At 35.3% G+C, this 19,957-nt stretch overlaps 1 protein-coding gene across 1 annotated transcript in view; it reads left to right on the top strand.

Annotated features, from left to right (window-relative positions):
• LOC117125243 (fibropellin-1-like) overlaps nt 1-19,957 on the top strand; it is a 27,125-nt gene that overhangs the window by 1,468 nt on the left and 5,700 nt on the right. Inside the window, exons 2-16 of the mRNA XM_033271704.1 lie at nt 4,582-4,695; nt 5,102-5,215; nt 5,738-5,851; nt 6,115-6,228; nt 6,733-6,846; nt 7,232-7,342; nt 7,824-7,937; nt 8,353-8,466; nt 9,406-9,519; nt 11,521-11,634; nt 13,030-13,140; nt 15,887-16,000; nt 16,714-16,827; nt 17,474-17,587; nt 18,047-18,160. Coding sequence (XP_033127595.1) covers nt 4,582-4,695; nt 5,102-5,215; nt 5,738-5,851; nt 6,115-6,228; nt 6,733-6,846; nt 7,232-7,342; nt 7,824-7,937; nt 8,353-8,466; nt 9,406-9,519; nt 11,521-11,634; nt 13,030-13,140; nt 15,887-16,000; nt 16,714-16,827; nt 17,474-17,587; nt 18,047-18,160 — 1,704 coding nt within the window. The remainder of the gene's footprint in view (nt 1-4,581; nt 4,696-5,101; nt 5,216-5,737; nt 5,852-6,114; nt 6,229-6,732; nt 6,847-7,231; nt 7,343-7,823; nt 7,938-8,352; nt 8,467-9,405; nt 9,520-11,520; nt 11,635-13,029; nt 13,141-15,886; nt 16,001-16,713; nt 16,828-17,473; nt 17,588-18,046; nt 18,161-19,957) is intronic.

Raw genomic sequence — 19,957 nt, 5'->3', positions numbered from 1 at the left:
ATCTGTTTTGAAAGGTGGAGGGGGAGGGCATTTTGTGAGTCGACACCCACCTCAGCCCCACCATGGCTGGGGCTGAGGTGAGAAAATCTGAGGAAATAGTACCTCTAGATGGCCAGAAATGACACTTTTTGTACAATTCATCATCATCACATCACCATTAGTCAAAATGAAGCGCCAAAAACAATTCTCATAATCTTTTATCAGGGATTTTTGACAACCATAGAGATCTTATTAATGTGTGTGTGATATACCACAGAAAACAAATCTTAAACACATTGTCTTTGAGTATGTATTTTACATAGGCCTACTTCAAAAACATGATTTCACAACCACCTCAACCCCACCATGGCTGGGGCTGAGGTGAGAAAATTTGAGGAAATAATACCTCTCGAGATGGCCGGAAATGACACTTTTATATTGTAAAATTCATCATCATCACATCACCATTATAGTCAAAATGAAACGCCAACAAATTTCTCATGATCTTTTACAAGGAATATACTTAATATCAGGACAACTTAGGTCTAACTATAGCTTACTAAGCTTTAACTATATTATGATCAACAAATCACAACTTTTACCAATTGGGGATCAACAAAGACAATAGAAATGATAAAAAGCAGAAAATTTAGACAGTTAAGTGAGATTTATTTAGGAAAACAATGTTTCTTGAGAAGCCGACGAAGTCGAGGCTTTTAGGTATATATCTAGACTTATGCCTTGTTTTTTTTTACAAGCCCGGGCACATGTACCTACTACTAGCCTTCTCAATAGCCCACTGTTTATTATTTCAAACACTTAACTTTTGTATTAATTGTAACGCTTATACGCACCCCCCCCCCTTTGACAATGGTCACTAAGGAGTGCCCAAGTGACCTCAGAATTTCATCCATTTTACTTGTTGACACCGTCCAAAAAAGCTGTGAAACTTTAATTTAAAATAGAGGGCGTCCATTTGAGTTGCACTGCCATTGGAGTTTTGCATTGCCACCAATGTTTTGCACTGTGACCCTCAGTTTTGCACTGTGACTCTCAATTTTGCACTGTGACTCTCAGTTCTGCACTGTGACTCTCACTTTTGCACTGTGACTCTCAGTTTTGCACTGTGACTTGATCACTTTTGCACTGTGACTCTGTGTTTTGCACTGCTGACTCTGTGTTTTGCACTGTTGACTCTGTGTTTTGCACTGTGACTCTCAATTTTGCACTGTGACTCTGTGTTTTGCACGAATCAGTTTTGAAATGTGACTCTATGTTTTGCACTGGTGACTCTCAGTTTTGCACTGGTGACTCTCGATTTTGCACTGCTGACTCTCAGTTTTGCACTGCTGCCAATTGTATTTTGTCCTTTTGGCGTTCCAGAGGACAGGCGGTAACCCACCCCGCGGCGCCACAAAAGAACCAAGTTATGCGGGCGCGCCGGTACCACAAAAGACACTGTCACGTTTAAGCAAAGATAAGACCATTGTTGTACGCACACACTTATGTTGCCGAGTGGAGAATTCTGCTTCACTGTTAGACTTGCCACAAGACCTCTTATTTTTTTATTATTTTACTCATTCTGGACAGCGCCACTAACAAGAAAGTTAATTTATAGACGGAATAAGCGACTTGTAAAACACTGAAATCAGGCACCAGGATGCCAAAAGAATGACGTAATCTTATATTCCGTATTTGGATAAATGGGCGGACCGAAATAAACAATTTCAACCAATCAAATGTTCATATTTTTGGAGCCTCGAAACTGAGTCACTCGCGTCGACTAGTTTGGCCATAGGACCATGGTTAGGCATGACTAAATTTAAATAGTCTTCCCTAATAAAACGGGCCTAAAATATTTAGAATAGACCCTAGTAAGTCTAATGTTGGCAATGGCAAAAACAATTAAGCTTAGACTAGATGGCATACCATACAAACACAAAAACTTTCCAGTACTAGTAGGATGGCTAGGCCTCGTCTGGAGTCAGGTAGTAGGCCTAGCCTAGACTAGTAGAGGCTTGGCCTATTTTAAGTTCTTACTTACAGAGGCCTACCTTTTTAACAATATTCTACCCTAAAGGCCTAAATCTGTGTAGCAGCTAGTGGTGAGCAAGGTTCCAAGTAGGCCTATAGCCTACGGTTATCAGTCCATGTCGCTCTCAGCAGGCCAGAACTATTATACTAACTGTTTTAATTCAAGTAGGTAGCCAAAAGGGAGCTGGAGCTTGTTCTAGTCGAGACATCCGCATCTTCAATTTTGAAAATTTACCAAGATTGATTAATATGCATGAAGTTAGCCAATCACGTGATTTACAAAATCAGTCATGCATACGATATCCCACATCAAATTTGATGTGGGAAATTGCACGCATGAATCGTTTGCCCAGGCCCTAATTCGAAAAAACAGAAATTGAGTATGGGACGCCAATTAAATTAGGTATGGCGCGCACTAAGTGCAATAAAGAGTGAGTAACCTAAAATTAGGGCTTGGAACCCAGGCTACTTCACTGTAGGCGATCACCCCTGCCTTACTTTACCCATAGAAAAATTTTACCGCTACTTCCCCATTCTCGTGGGTATTCCTTTGCTTACCATACAATTTTACACGTGTGAGAAAAACTTAATTTTCCCACGAGCGTGAGAAAAAGAGACAGGTCCATCGCCTCCGAATTAGAGTTTGATAATACTTGATATACACTCAACTAACATGCATTTAAAAGTAGTACAGCATAATTATATGTTTTATAATCAGTCGTAAAATCGCCGATATTTTACTTTTAAACTATATATTGTGTCCTTGAAAGTTGGAAAATTTGACCTTGAATGTCCTGGAATTGTCCAGGAAATTTGCTTGTTTAAAAACGTACGAACCCTGGTAAGTTTTATTCACAAAATATTTAATCCTTTTATATGTTCACACTTAAAAAAAAAAAATAAGCTTCATCACTGAATATTACAACAAGCATAAGTTACAAAATAGCAATATAGAAAAAGCAGCAAAAATAAAGAAATTAACAGGTACCAAGTACCTCTACATCCCACCTTGAACAATTCAATGTCACATCGAACAGAAAAGATATGTGTGGGAAATTGCCTGTTAAAACGATACAACATACAATAAATAGTATAAAAAAAGATAAATACATTTAACATTATAAAATATATATCTTCATATAATTACAAGACAGACAGTTATTGAATTATTATTTATTTAATTAAACTAATACATACAATAACATTAAAAATAGATATAAAATCATATTGGATTATAAAAACGTTAATTAAAAAAAACATATTATTTTCACTACATTTAATATGTTGACCATTAATATCAAGGTGTGACTTTTTATTCAAATCCAATTTGAACATGTTTTAATCATCAAATAGTCAACTTTCAATAGATTAACATTGATTGGCTTAAAATACTATTTAGGTCCAATTTTAGGTTTACATATGTTTGTATTCTGTGTGAAGTTAGAGAGGACGCTCTTTGACAATAGTAGTTTTTTTTGTAACCACTTTTTTCCCTCCAGAGTTCTCCTCTTTCATTTTGGATGGTTAAAGCCCCATTCCCGGCAAAATTTCACTAAAAATGACTTTTTTTAGAAAATATGCATTTGCATTACTCCAATTATTATAAATCATGGAAAAATATTGGCATGAATTTTAGTTTTACGCAAAAGAATAAAAAAAATGAGAAATGCAGACTATTTCTCATAAAATTTTACCATTTTCTCGACGAATTCATCGTTACTAGGCAAATTCAGAGGTTGTAGATCGCATCCACTGGAATACTCTCGCTTTTATTTATACTTTATACAGCCAATAAAGTGCGCCCTCTCTAGTGAGATTACTTTTTGTACTTCACATCTCGCGCACAATGCGGTCGTTCGGTTAGGCTGAGATATGTTTGTTTAAGTGTCAAAATCTCAGTCAGAATCAGTTTTTTAACAAATTTGAAATAATTCCTATGAAATATTATATTTCACAAGCGTCAATACTAGCAACGGAAAATATCATGTCGGCCGTTTTTATGTGTGATAACAGAACCTAAAATCGAGGTAAGGCTAGGCCGCGCCTAGCCAGCAGCGTTGGATAGGCTAATGTTTTCGGCGCCTACGATATTTCTTCTCACGACCTATCGCAAAATCAACATGAAAGATTCATCCGCATTTATTTTTTGTGTGGAACACATAAAATCAAATTTCAGTCTTTTTTTTACATTTTTTTCATTCTTAGGAATGTCTAAATTCAGTTAAACTAGCAATTCCGTATTATATTTATAAATCTTTATAACATTATACAAATATTAGATTTTTCTTAAAAACTGAAATTTTGCCGGGAATGGGGCTTTAATGCGTAAAACTAAAATTCATGCCAATATTTTTCCATGATTTATAATAATTGGAGTAATGCAAATGCATATTTTCTAAAAAAAGTCATTTTTAGTGAAATTTTGCCGGGAATGGGGCTTTAAGCTAATAGTAATGTTTGTACTGCCGAAAAGGAATAAAATAGAAAAAAAAATCTATTGCCAGGAATTTTGTAATTTTTCCTGAAAAATTCATAGAGATATGGCTATTTTCTTGCACTTATTTCCAGATATAAATGAATGTTCGTCAAGTCCTTGTCAAAATGGGGCTGGCTGCGTGGATGGCTTTGGTATGTATAGCTGCACTTGTACTCCTGGCTGGACCGGAATAAACTGCAACATAGGTAAGTCGTACTGTATTGATGATGGACTATTATTACGTTGGATTGAATTTCTTCGGTGTGATTCACCAAGGATAACCCTCGAAAGTTCTGAGAATTATTTCCGTAGTATACTGTGTGGGTGTGTGTGTGTGTCTGTGTAGTTTGTGCGTAACATGTACATGGGCCATAATGCCCACGGAACCAACAGCTTAATCGTCCCATCTGCAAGAGGGTGCGCTATTGTAAATTGCATTTCAGCCCTCTAGGCTCCAGCTGAAATACAAAGAGAGCAGCGATTTGAATTGAACCAGTGACCAAGAGGAAAGAGATTGCGGTTCATCTACTTCAGTTTAGCCAACTGAACTGCTGCATATTAATAGCTTTACAAGTACAATATTACATGCTAATGTTAAATTTTTCGTTTCAGATATTAATGAGTGCAGTAGCAGTCCATGTTTAAATGGTGCAACCTGTAACAATCTGCAGAACATGTTCACTTGTTCTTGTCTTGCTGGATTCACTGGATCACTTTGTGAAACAAGTAAGATCAATTTAGAATGGCAGCGTAATAAACGTTTTTTAAAAAAAAACGTTTTTTTTTTTTTTTTTTTTTTTTTTTTTTCATTTTTGTTTGTTTTTTTTATTTTTTTTTTATAAAAACACTGAAAATATCTTCAAATTCAAATGTTTTTTATTTCCAATTTCGTAAGCAAAATTGAAGAGTAACAACAATTTCTCAAACACAAGAACAAGATTAAATTTACAAGTGCAAACCAGAAACCAAAGCAAAAAGATTTATTTATCAAATTAAATTTATCTACAGTAATAAAAACAATTATGTACAATATAATTTAATATAGTAGGAAAATGTCACTGAAATTAAACAGCTCAAAAATTCATTGATACGGCTATATAGTATAAACAAAATGTTTTTATGTTAATATTTTACGGTACTAAATTCAAGGCAAATTCAGTATATAGGCCAACATATATTTTATAAAAATGTCATTCGTCATATGATGTCATTCGGTAATTTGTTTTATATGGTAACATTTATTCGCAGATATTGACGAGTGTCAAAGCCAGCCATGTCAAAATAACGGTGCATGTACCGACAGCATTAACCAGTACACGTGCTCTTGCGTGGGTGGCTGGACTGGGGTCGTATGTAATGTTGGTAAGTTGACTTAAAAGCTATTCACACAAAAATACAATATTTTTTCCAAATGGTAAATACTTGGTCCCAGGTATCTCACACTCTCGTATGTCAACCCTTGCAGGTCTGTAGGCCTGAAGTCAGTCACAACTTAAGATATTTGGCTGGAAACACAAAGTGATAATGCTTCACCATAATGTATACGATAATGATGAAAATGAAGATGATATTGAAGCAACGTCTTTTTATTCATTTCATGATTTATGATTTTTATCATTTTAAAGATTACAATGAGTGTTCAAGTACACCATGTCAAAATGGCGCCCATTGCATCAATGGAGTTAATCGTTACGACTGTACCTGCTTGGATGGTTATAACGGGATCAACTGTGAAAATAGTAGGAAACAATTTTGTTATTGGTCCCCATTGAAGCCAGTCTTAAGTTAATGCAATTTTATTCACGATAATCAAAAGCGTTGGTTCACTTCCTGAGATCTGTGAGGTTGCTGCATTTTTTCGCTTCAAAAAAAGTAGAAACAGTCCGTATTACTGATTTTGCTGAAGGGAAAAACTCCAACAGAAATGTGAATGCGAATTTGTATGAACCGACGCTTTACTTTGTATGAATAGAATCGCTTTAGTGTAAAACTGGTTTAAAGCATTGAGTTTTCTATCATTTTCATCATTGCAAGAACTTTCACTGGTTGAAAAGACGAAAGAATTGAATGTTTGAATTTAATATGTATTTATTGACAGATATTTTTAGATAAAATTTTAAACACACTTTTATTACATATATTTGACTAATACTTTAAAAATAATATTTACAAACAGTACAACAATAATGAAAACATAGAACACCTTTAGATATCGTTTTTAAGTGATATATTTTTATTTACAGACATTAATGAGTGTTTGAGTAACCCGTGTCATAATTTAGCTGTTTGTATCGACAACGTTAACAGGTTCGAATGCGACTGTACCGCAGGTTGGACTGGTGCTAACTGCGAAATTGGTAAGAATAACGTGAATGATAATGAATTTGTAATAATTTATGTACATTATGATTAACATTACACAGGCTACCACCTCAAATGCATAATGTGTGGGTCTTATGCATGGGAATCCACTTTTTACATCTTACGCATCATAAGAATTTTTTAATATACATTTATACCATAAAATTCATAAATATGAAGTGAATTTGTCAGTAAAATGTGAATACAGGCCATATAAATTTCTTTTAAAAGCTATACCAACCAAAAACTCTACAAATTTAGTATTATTTTTGTCTCACACATCAGATGCCAACAAAGTTGGCTGGTATATGACATTATTATATCAACATTTTTTTTCTAAACATCATTGTTTGACCTTTAAAATTTATGGCTTGTGTCTAGATATTAATGAATGTGCGAGCAACCCATGTGTGAATGGCGTGTGTAACAACAACCTGAATTTCTTTAGCTGCACATGTGACAGCGGATGGCAGGGCAATCGATGCGATGTAGGTAAGTTGACTCTCCACTACTTATGAGAAAGAATTAATTTAAGACACTTTCAAAGTAGTTCTGCGATGGAGTACATGTACCTAATTGTGATATATATAAAGGTACCCCTGAATACTGTTAGCATTCCAATTGCCAGTGTCCCAAGTGTGATGCATTTCCTTCTGTTAGATCTGACTGAAGAAGCTTCTATAATATTTTTTATTTTGCTGCGCATGGCAATACACATCGCTGCTGTCTTCCGTGAGACAATTCATCATAAATTAGTAAAAGCATGCAAATATAAGGAATTTTCGGGGATACTTGTTATTTTCCGGGAGATTTGTGCCCTGGTTTCGGGAGTGCGGGAGGCCGTTCCAACATCTGCGAGACTTATGCGACTTCCTGGAGACTTCATAGACCGCTGCAACTGTTTTACCACATGCTTTCATGTGATATATATCATGCTACAAAATGTGGCAACATTGTTTTTTTGTTTTCACAGATTATGATGAGTGTACAAGTAATCCATGCTACAACGGTGCTGTCTGTCAGAACCTTGAAGATCAGTACACATGCACATGTAGTACAGGCTGGGAAGGAACCAGATGTGAACAGGGTTAGTTCTTAAATTGAATTTACTAATGTGAATGCAGCTTTATTGCAATTTTGTAGGTGTGGACACAGATTAAAAGTTCTACAATTAGTGTGAATGTGGTGTATTGTGGAATTACAGGCATGTTGTGTGAACATGGTATAATATATTAAGACACAGGTACTTGAACAAGATGTTGAGATACTGATGTGGCTCATTATTTTCAAGACACTAATGTGAAATTGGTGCATTATTAAGACAATAATGTGAACTAATTCCAAGTTTGAACAGGGTGAATTAATAAATCACTAACAAGAATTGTGTGTTTTTAACCATTTGCAAATGTAAGTTCAAATGTGGAAATTTTAAAATGACTTTTTGGAATGTGAGTCATCAAATCAAATAATTGATAACTTCTTATCTCATTTCTTTTCTGCAGATATTGATGAGTGTGCATCGTCTCCATGTCTGAACAATGCGGTGTGTGTTAATGGGGCTAACATGTACTCATGCAACTGCCAGCCAGGTTGGGAGGGAACAAACTGTGCAACAGGTAAGTTAAGTGAATACCAACTATTTGCCTATTCTATTTATCAAGAGAACACCCCTTGTAAAATAATAAAACATTCGACTCCTGGCGCCAGCATATTTATACTCCAGGCGTTTAAATTATGTTTTCGTACCTGAATAATATTTGATAAGTGTTTGTGAAGCTCTGTCCAGACTGTTGTATACCGATATATAGTCATGATGTGCCTATATGTTTATATTATCAGATTAAATTTGATGTTCTGGACAGGGCTAAGATGTACCTGACGTAATGTTCCTTACTTAATCAGATTTACTCTGATAGTGGTTTCTTTTTCTGATATACCTGTTTACATCAAAATGTTTGTCTTCTATTGTATGTGGAACTTGGTTCTTTAGTAAGTTTAGTTTACGATTTCTGAACTGTTCAAGCTTCTTTAATAATGATATGTGGTACACATTTCTACTTCTGCATTCAGGCTTGTCATCACACTAGGTTTACCAATCTAATGTGTTCAAGAATTTAAACTAGTTGGTCCACCCAGCAAAGTCACTGAGCATTAACTGAAAGAACGCTCAGAGCACGTCAGCTTGTATACTCTAGGCCTTTTGATTTAACATTGCAGTCTGTGGTACTAACACCTGCATGTTATGAATTAAGCTGTGAAACCTGTAGGTTGTTCAAGCCTGGTTAAGGGTATTGGTAATCGTAGGATATTTGCAGAGCGCTTTTCAGAATAGAATCGTCTCAAGGCGCTGACAGTATACAGACTCCTAAGTCAGATTGGAAAATAAAAAATTGCAAAAAATAAACTGACAACACAAAAGGAAAAGGAAGTGTAATGCCTGGCATAAAATAGCCTAACCGTGCTTATTAAAAAAAATATAAGCATAGCTTAAGAAAGCAATGTTACACAATAATCAATGTTTTGCAGATTTATCATTATTTTGCCCTTTATTTCAGATACAAACGAGTGTGCCAGCAATCCGTGTCAGAATGGCGGTGCGTGTGTTGACGGAACAAATCGTTTTGACTGCACGTGTATACAGGGATGGTCGGGCACTTTATGCGAGCAAGGTAGGCCAATTTTTATCTTTATAATCTCTTTATATTGACTTTCATTTGTGTTTTTAGGAGGAAATAGTTTGAGCCAAGCAGTGTTTTATAATCAGTATAACTGGGTAAACTGCCCTCGATTTCAGAATCTAATGCTGGTTTAATGCATTTATTTTCTTGTTTAAGAGTCTATTGTTAATAGATTTGTATGTAAGAATCTGTTAATGTTGGTTTAATAAATGTATTTTCTTTTTAAGGATTTGTTAATTATGTTTAATAGATTTATTGTCTGTAAGAATCTATGAATGTTGGTTTAGTAGATTTATACTTAGAAAAATATTTTAATATATATATTGTCTTTAAGAATCTGTTTAAATGGTGGGTAATAGATTTATTATCCTTAAGAATCTGTTAATGTTGGTTTGATAGATTTAGTGTTTGTCAGAATCTGCTAATGTTGGTTTTAATAGATATATTGTCTTTTGAAAAATCTGTTAATCACGTTTAGTAGATTAATATTTTCTTTGTAAGCATATTTTTATAGTTGTCATTGTTAGATATATTTTTGAATCTGTTAATGGTGTTTAATGAAATAGGTGTTAGTTTTGTTTTTAAAAAGGCAATGCGCTATAGGTATCAGGCCTCGAATGTGGGGATTTTATGGGGAAGGTTAATGGCATGACTTCGGTATGACATGACTTTGAAAGGCACCAAGGCCAAATGGAAAGGCATCAAGGCCAAAATTTCAAAATATAAAAGGGCACCAAGGCAAAATTTGATTTAGCCTCAGTACTAATCTCTCGCGAGTGCCTTGATTCGTAGCCAAGCTCGGCTTAGGCAAGTCATCGTTGTAAATGGTAAACTGACTTTGTTTAGAGTATTAACTATTAATTAACGATTCAATTTTGGAATATACCTTTAGTTTTTTGCGGTGGTCGGCGATCGTAAACAAAACAGTCAAAGTTCAAGAAGTGCAATCTCTGATGTTGTTGCTCAGAGCGTCACCATCGGAGAGGAGGCCACACCTCTAAACTGGCCATCATCCAACTAGATTAGCCGAGTGTCAACCATTTAATTTAATTTCACACGCTTGAGCTGCGATGACGTCAGATCGCCCAAAGCTAGCTGTGACACAGCATAGAAGCACATGTTTACAGCAAAGGTCACTACATGTTTACCACTGCAATTACCGCTCGAGTCAGACGCATGCGCACACAACGATAACCGCAAAAACAGCTCATGAAATACTCTCCCATTGAACGAATGAGAAACATCCATTATTTGTTTTATACAACTCCTCTGTATCTCTCTCCATTACAGTATATCAATCAAGAATTGTTAACTAGTACTCAATCTAAAACTATTTTTGGAAAGGATAATTTTGCAAATGTTATGCTTCACCAGTGAAAACATGCATTATTGGACATTCATACGTGAGATGACTTTTTGAGTATTATATCACATGGCAGATTTTATTGATTGTCGTACAATATCGCATCAGATTCCTGTCATCGATCAATATTTATGTCTCTCCACACAAAGTTGTCAGCTTCATGCTTTTGTGCGTTACATATTTTTTCTCTTATGCCAGGGTATAATACTGAGTATTAAGATCTGTCCATATCGCTTTTTTTTTTATACCAAAAACTGTTTTTATGGCCATATATAGTCATGATGTGCCTATATATGGCCATGATGTGATGTCATCAGGACCATATTTAGGCATGTCACTTTTTTCAAATTATTATGCTTCCTCTACTGTAGGATATCTGTCAAAATTTAGAAAATTAATGGATTTTTCAGGAATGAGCGATCATATTCAGCACAAATGACATAATAATAATTATAAATATGTATTCGTATTTGTTTTTTTATCTTTGTAAGGTTGTGAAATCTCTGCAGTATTTATCAATGTAACTTTAATCATAAAAATTGATCAATAACACATTATCATAAATCATAGTTTTGTCAGGTAACACATTATTTAATATCTTGTCAATCATTTTTTTTCCATGGTAACAGAGGATGATGAGTGCCTCAGTGGTCCTTGTCAGAATGGTGGTATCTGTTTTAATGAAGTTGGTATGTTCAGGTGTGGATGTTTACCTGGCTACGTTGGTGAGCATTGTGAAACAGGTGAGGGCAGCCTTAAATTTTGTTTGTCAAAATGTGTTTGTCATTAATTAATTAATTAATTTATTTATTTTTATTTATTTATTTGTTATTTAAATTTTTTTCTTTGAATTAATTTTATTTATAAGATATATTAGGTTTTTTTTTTTTCTCTGTTGTAATTATATTTGAATGCCTTTGTGTTATTACCTAACAGCACCACTGGTACCTATCTTTTTTTTTCTGATTTGGCTTCCATGGCAAAATATTGTCTCCCTTCGCCTAGGAACTGTGGTGGCACCTAACCATTAGATGAGCGATAGTGCAGCGCCCCCATGCATCATAGACCATAATATAATCACATCGTGTGAAGTCTTCAGATCGTCAAGAAAAAACCTGCTTAGTGGGAGTCACAGACTTGAACTCGCTGTCCAGTCCACCCCATCAAATTTTATGTAACAAATTCGGGTGATGTGCCCATGTATGGGCATAATGATGTAATTTTACACCTAAATATGGGCATATCGCATTTATTTGTCGCACAATATTTGAAAGTGCATACAGATCTTCAGTTGTAGGCCGGCCCATAGTATTTGCGAATTAATGGAAAGACCAGACTTCCGAAATACAGACTACGTTCAGACCTGATAGATACGCCAGGTGTATCTAACGCTGGGCGCACGTTAATCCATGCGATAACTAGCGAGATGTCCAGACTAGGTGAATAACGAACGCTAGCGTAAATATTCGCACAAAATATTAGTATTCATAATTTGCGCATTTTATTTTCTGTTTTCATCTAGGCTTACTTTGATTGGTCAAATCCTGGCGGAGTTCAAAATCACTGATGCGTGACTGTCGTAAATCAGTGGCGTACGCTAATCTGGGATCTATTGTTGGATTACCGTACGCCAGTGTTTGCGCGATATTACTGGCGTTCGCTATGCTGCGCCCAAGTTCGCACCACTCAATTAAAGATACGCTAGTGTAAGTCATTGCGTCTGAACATAGCCAATGTAGGATAACATAACATAATATAATAATACTTTTCCCTAGTATAACATTTTTCTGTAAATTATGCACACACTTTCCCACTAATAAAATTTATATTTTCTCAGGATTCTAATTTTCCAAACCTGTGTGGTAAAGCGGGACACCCCTTGTGCACGATGGTTGTTGTACGATGCGATTCTATAAAGAACGCAACATGACAAGGTGCGAGCAACGGATTGTCTTTAATGACAATTCGTTCAGACTCCCACAGACAATCCGCAGACGGCGTTGTGTCGTAGTTGGATCCGTCATGCGACAGTCGTAGGACGCTGTGAGCGCCCCGCTTAACCTGCATTTTTTTTCCCATTGGATATATGTTACTGACATGCTTCCAATATCTACTAAAGTCTTATTTTTTTTTTACAGAGATCGATGAATGTGTAAGCAACCCGTGTGTTAAGGGCAATTGCAGCGACAATGTCAATGGGTACACGTGTGTCTGCTCCGCGGGATTCATTGGTTTACAGTGTGATACAGGTATGTCAGCTTATACAGTAGACCCTCAAATTGGAGACCCCTCTAATTCCCAAGACCGATATAATTCCGAGACCCCACTAATTCAAGACTACTCTAATTCAAGACTTTTAAAAATCAAATAACAATCTTGAATTTTATTACCCTAAGCTGTGAAGTGAAGACCAAACCGTGAGACCACCCCAAAGCTTGTCTCAAATTTGAGGGCAAACTATTATAGTGAATGTTTATTTTAAATAATTTTTCAATTCAATTAAATATTCAAATTCTTTGTTCAAGAGATAAAAATATGATGCAGATAACATAAAGAAAAGAACATTACAAAATTGCTGATAAAAAGGCAATCACCTGTATGTTTTTTATTGAACAGCAGTCAACAATTAACAGCTGTTGTCAGTTATTATTATTATCCTGATAATTCCATGATTGAATCAAAACACTAAATTTTTGATATATGTCTGTGACAACTTCTGAACAGTATAAATTATGTTATTAATTGATTAAATAAGTAATCTAATTGTATATAAAAATATTGAGTGTTTTGAATTAATTATGCAATTGTCAGGAAAATAATAATCATCAATGAAAACAAAATAAAAAGATTATGAGTGCAAGGAGAGCTGGTACTCCCAGGTTTTGAGGGCGTATTTTGTGAATTTGGTAACGTATCTGCACCTTTTACTATAAACTATTTGATGCCTAATACCTCTTTATTACAACTAATAATAAAGTAATAATCTGTGATAAATTCTAGAAAACCATAGATATAATAAATATAAATATTTGCCATATTAGTCAAATATGATATATTTGTTTGAGGGAACCATTCTTTGAATAACATAATTTATTTAATAACAATCTATTATAGCCAGCTTCATCAATTGTGGCAAAGACAAGACAAACCAGTCACTCGTCGCAAATTTTGTTTCAGAGATAATGGCCAAAACATGCTGGAATGTCAAAATTTTTTTAATCTAGTGTATTGCACTAGACTAACCTTTATAATATTTATATGTCAAATAAAGTATTATTATTATTATGTCATAATTACTGTGTTGTTATTTTTCCCATTTTAAATGTTAAAACAACAATTTTTAGTGATTTGGCGATTGTTTTTGCCTGAGAAATGCCCAAAATCATCAACTTTTTTTATTTTTTAAATATTGTTCTTTAAACAGCTGTATGTTTAAACTCCTGTAAATTCATATTAAGTGTTGGATTTAAATGATTCTTTTACCATTTTATAGCTCTCATTTTACTCTTTAACGCTGTGTTAATAAATAAAATTGATTTTGCTGACGAGTGACTGATTTGGCTTGTCTTTGTCACATTTATGATGTAATAAAACCATAAAGATTTTTACATGGTCGCAGACTCAATTAGATTGCTACTTTTAAACTTAGCTGTTGGCTGTCTCTTATACACATCTAGATGTGTATAAGAGAAAAGTTGTAGATAGAGCACTTAATAGAAGCTAGCCTGGGTTCCAGGCCCTAATTTTAGGTTACTCACTCTTTATTGCACTTAGTGCGCGCCATACCTAATTTAATTGGCGTCCCATACTCGATTTCTTTTTTTCGAATTAGGGCCTGGGCAAACGATTCATGCGTGCAATTTCCCACATCAAATTTTAATCACGTGATTGGCTAACTTCATGCATATTAATCAATCTTGGTAAATTTTCAAAATTGAAGATGCGGATGTCTCGAGTCTCAACTAGAACAAGCTAACCAGCTCCCTTTTGGCTACCTATATACTTGAATAAAAACAGTTAGTATATAGTTGCCTGCTGAGAACGACATGGACTGATAACCGTAGGCTATACTTAGGAAACTTGCTCACCGCTAGCTGCTACATAGATTTAGGCCTTTAGAGTAGAATATTGTTAAAAAGGTAGGCCTCTGTAAGTTAGAACTTAAAAATACGCCAAGCCTCTACTAGAGTCTAGGCTAGGCCTACTAGTACTACTCAGACGAGGCCTGAGCCATCCTCCTGGAAAGTTAAAAGTTTTGTTGTATTTGTATGGTATGCCGTCTAGGCTTAATTGTTTTTGCCATTGCCAAAATTAGTCTTACTAGGGTCTATTCTAAATATTTTAGGCCCGTTTTATTAGGGAGGACTATTTTAATTTAGTCATGCCTAACTAGTCGACGCGAGCGGCGAGTGACTCAGTTTGGTGGCTCCAAAAATATGAACATTTGATTGGTTTAAATTGTTTATTTCGGTCTGCCCATTTATCCAAATCGGAATATAAGATTACGTCATTCTTTTGGCATCCTGGTGCCTGACTTCAGTGTTTCGCTTATTCCGTCTTAGACTGGGCTCCAGTCCCTAATCTGTCTTTAAATCTATTTTGGCACCAATGGCGTTCCATATTTATTACCTATTTGCTTGGCGTTTCATAGTATACTTTTTCTTGGATTAGAATAATTCATAATAATTATAATAATAATAATAATTGCATAAAAGTTTCTCAATATATACCGTCGCTGGTGGCGCTCTCCAAAATTAACTCTATAAATTAGAGACTTGTGGCAAGTCTAATTTCGTCTATCTCTAAATTAACTTTCTCGTTGGTGGCGCTGTCCAGAATGAGAAAAATAATTAAAAAAATAAGAGACTTGTGGCAAGTCTAAATAGAAGCAAGCGAGAACTAGAGTTTGAGAATGTGTTTAAATGGTTTTTGTAACAGATTGCTGTGCCCTGAAAATTGTTTTATTCAAATAATGTCTTCCTTTTATTGCCTTAGACCTTGATGAATGTGTATCCAATCCATGTCGCAATGGCGGTATCTGCATGGACTATGTAGGCTCCTATACCTGTACGTGTTCCGAGGGATTCTACGGAGCCAACTGTGACAACAGTGAGTAAAATTCATAGAGATATAATAAGAATACTAGAGCGCTAACAGCAATGTATTCGATGTTTGAAATACGCAGAGCTGTGTGTGTGTACCATCCAAGATGGCTGCCATAGATTCAGCCAATCAAATTTCCTCTGAGCACTATCATTTTCAATGGCGCCCTCAATTTACACAGAAAGTTCAGTACAGCCTAGTTACCCGTATTTTGAAACTCGAGCGTTGCGGTGTATGGGTGTAATGTACACGATTTTAATTCTTTTTAATATTTGAATAAGATGCTCTACTTGGCCTCTTTTTGGCTACGACAGTTTAATAATTTGTCATTATCAATACTAATTATCATTAATGAAATAATATTCAGTCAGAGGGCTTATTTATGGTAATAATATGTATACTAAGCCTGAAGGTGGCGCTTTCCTACGCCAGCCATCTTGGATGGTACACATACACAACTCTGCATTGCTCCGCCATCTTGTCAGCACTCTAGTTGTTTAATAGCTCTATGGTAAAATTCTAACTACAAAAAATGTAACATGACCTATCATAGTTCTATATTTCAAACTACGTTTCATTTTCAGGAATAATTCTATTTAAATGTGCTGTCTGAATGAAATATAAAATTCAATTTTGTATTTAAAGTAAACTATATAATTTATATAACAAGAAATAATGTGGTATCATCGTAATGCTCTCTGCATCTTGCTTTACTGTAGATCAAGATGATTGTCTTAGCGCCCCCTGCCAGAATGGAGGCGTTTGCCAGGACCAAGTCAACAGTTACCTCTGTAGCTGCGTTCCTGGTTTTACTGGAACAAACTGCGACCAAGGTAACATTTCAAAAAGCGTGATTTAATGAGGGTGGTGACGATGTGATAGTGGAATAAATGCTTGAATTAATGCGAATGCAGAAAATAACTGTATAAATGATTTGTCGCTCGCACCATGAAAATCAATCAAAGTGTTAGCGTCTGAAAACAAAAATGCGCATTCAAATATGCGTAGATTATAATTTTTTGCTGAAGGACGCACGTTTATGACGGCCCCTTGGCTCATTCTGCTTAACCGGTGGTAGCCACTGAACTTGGTTGGTCTGTACATAACCTCGGTCCATAATTCAATTCTATTCATGTTTTAGCTGTTGGTCTGAAATGCATGTTGCATTATAGCGCTCTGCCTTCTGGACGAAAAGGTTTATTTGTTGGTCCTGTGTACGTTGTGGGCCCCCTTTGCCCCCATTAAAGAATGTACACTCTTCAGAAAACCGATATGAATCTCCTCGCAATGTACTGCTGAATTCACCACCATAAGGATCCCACCGGAAATAGGTCTTCCAACTTCCGTGGGTTATCCTTGGTGTGCGACTAACTCAAATGTGACCAACTTTAGATGTTAACGCATAACTACTTTTGAGTGAGTGGTTTGCTGTTTGATTAGAATAGGAAAAAAATAATGAATTGTTTTCTTATGCTACAGATTATAATGAATGCTCCAGCTTCCCGTGCCAAAATGGTGGCGTCTGTACCGATGCGATTAATGGGTTCTTTTGCACCTGCCAGCCAGGATATAGCGGCACACGATGCGGTGAAGGTAAAAATGAACAAATATATTGTAATGGATGCTTCCAGAGTGTCGAAAGGACTTAACAACTGACTGAGCATAATAGGGTGCCAATTCCAAATTGAATGATCAAAGGCGCTGAGCGTTATTACCCCTGGTCACCGGGTAACATACAAACAATGGCAAACCAGCACAAAGTGGAACCTTCTCTGCTCCTGGGGAGTATACCAAGTGTCATGCACTTGGAATTAGTGCTCAAAACTAGTACATTCAATGCCACAGCATCCTACCTGGTACCCATTAATACTCCTGAATAGAAAGAGATAAATGTAGATAAAATACCGTGCCCAAGGACGCAATCGACCTGCACAGCGAGAGTTTTTGAACCCCTGATCTCAAGGTTGGAAAAACCAAGCCATAACCAATGTGCCAACCACTCCTAATATTCAAAGTACATATCCCAATTTCCATAAACTTTTCCAATTACAGATATAGATGAGTGTGCCAACCAGCCATGTCGTAATGGGGCTTTTTGTATTCAGAGTATTAACGACTACAGTTGTGTATGCGTCAATGGATGGAATGGCGAAAACTGTGAAAATGGTACAGTAGAGCTACATTAGTTTATTTCAGACTGGATTTTATCATTATATTTTTTTCTATTAGTACTACTATAGATTTGATTATATTATTAATTAATTTAGTTCCTCCTCATAGAAACCAAATGGCACTATAAGAAGTTCTCAAAATATGATCTCTTCATGAAAACTTTCAAACCAATCAGAGCTTAGGAACTAAACCAATGCTTTTGATGCATGTATAAATTTGCCAAGTGGAAAAGAGGCTTTACTTTGATGAACCGACTGTTGCCAAGTGACTGTTGCCAAGTGTCCTTAATAGTAGAATTTACCTTTCAAAATTAAATTGAGTCAACAGTCCTAGTACTATGTGTAATTGTTATGCATTATGTGATCATGCAAGTCGAATAGTCGAGCGGTTAATGCGGGGGCGTCGCAAGGTAATGCTCATGTGCACTTTGAAGAACCAGTACATCTTTTGAGATGAGTAGGTGGTTACTCCTGTGTACTGGTTCATACAGCCCCTGTTGTGGACAGACAAGAATAGCTGGTACCGGTTAACAGGTAGCTTAGACATGTAGACACCCTTAGGGAAGATGCAAGATACTGTACGAACTAATACACACCTCAAGCACTTTGACGCTTCAATATAAAGCGCTATATAAACCCAACTACAGTACGTTACATTATCTTTTGTTAGAATGCCTGAGATACTTAGGTGTAGTGATTGAAAGGTCATGGGTTATTGGGCTCAAGTTTGTAACTCCAAATATATATAATTTATTACTACCTAGATACACAGATCTTCTGAATTTTTGTAATATTAATTATGATATAGTTTTTGAAAATATTAAACAGTTCGTTTTATACTCTGTAGACATTAATGAATGCGCAAGCAATCCATGTCAGAATGGTGGCGCGTGTGTCAATGGTGCGAACATGTTCACCTGTAGTTGTGTTACTGGTTTTTCTGGAACCCTCTGTGAATCAGGTATGTAAATTATCATCACATTTTGTGTCTTTGGTTTTTCAGAAATACGTATTGAAAGATGATGATCATATTGATAGATGATGATAATATTGATGGAAGATGATCATTGTTGATAGATGATGATCATTGTTGATAGAAGATAATCATATTGATAGAGGATGATCATGTTGATAGAAGATGATCATATTGATAGGTGATGATCATATTGATAGATGATGATCATATTGATAGGTGATAATCATTATTGATAGGTGATGATCATATTGATAGATGATGATCCTATTGATAAATGATGAATATTGATAGATGATCATATTGATAGAGGATGATCATATTGATAGACGATGATCATATTGATATCATATTGAAATCTAAAGATCATATTTATGATAATTATATTTTTGAAGATGATAATCATATTCATATTTGATAATTTATTGAAAAGTGGTAATACAGTATTGAAAATGATATGAAAATGATATGAAATATAAAAAAATGATTATATATGAAAAGATGACAATGATATTCATAGATAAAGATCAACTTTTTAAAATAATGATCATACTAAAAGTTGATGCTGGTTTTGAAAAACAATGATCGCTTTGATCATTGAAATATGATAATCATATCAAAAAATGGTAAATATATGGAATCAATGTCTTACTGAATCTTCCATACATTTTTAAGCACCACAGCACTAATGTTAGTCATTCCAATTACTGGTAACTGATTTGTATTTTATACATTAGATGTAAATGACTGTAACCCGAATCCATGCCAGAACAGTGGTGTCTGTTTTGATGAGACTAATAGTTATCGATGCCAATGTCC

Source organism: Anneissia japonica, unplaced genomic scaffold, assembly GCF_011630105.1.
Source record: "Anneissia japonica isolate Jap-2015-1 unplaced genomic scaffold, ASM1163010v1 scaffold1298_len59377_cov125, whole genome shotgun sequence".
NCBI lineage: Eukaryota > Metazoa > Echinodermata > Crinoidea > Comatulida > Comatulidae > Anneissia > Anneissia japonica.
The sequence above is the reverse complement of the archived record's forward strand: the minus strand, read 5'-3'. Positions and strand labels throughout refer to the sequence as shown.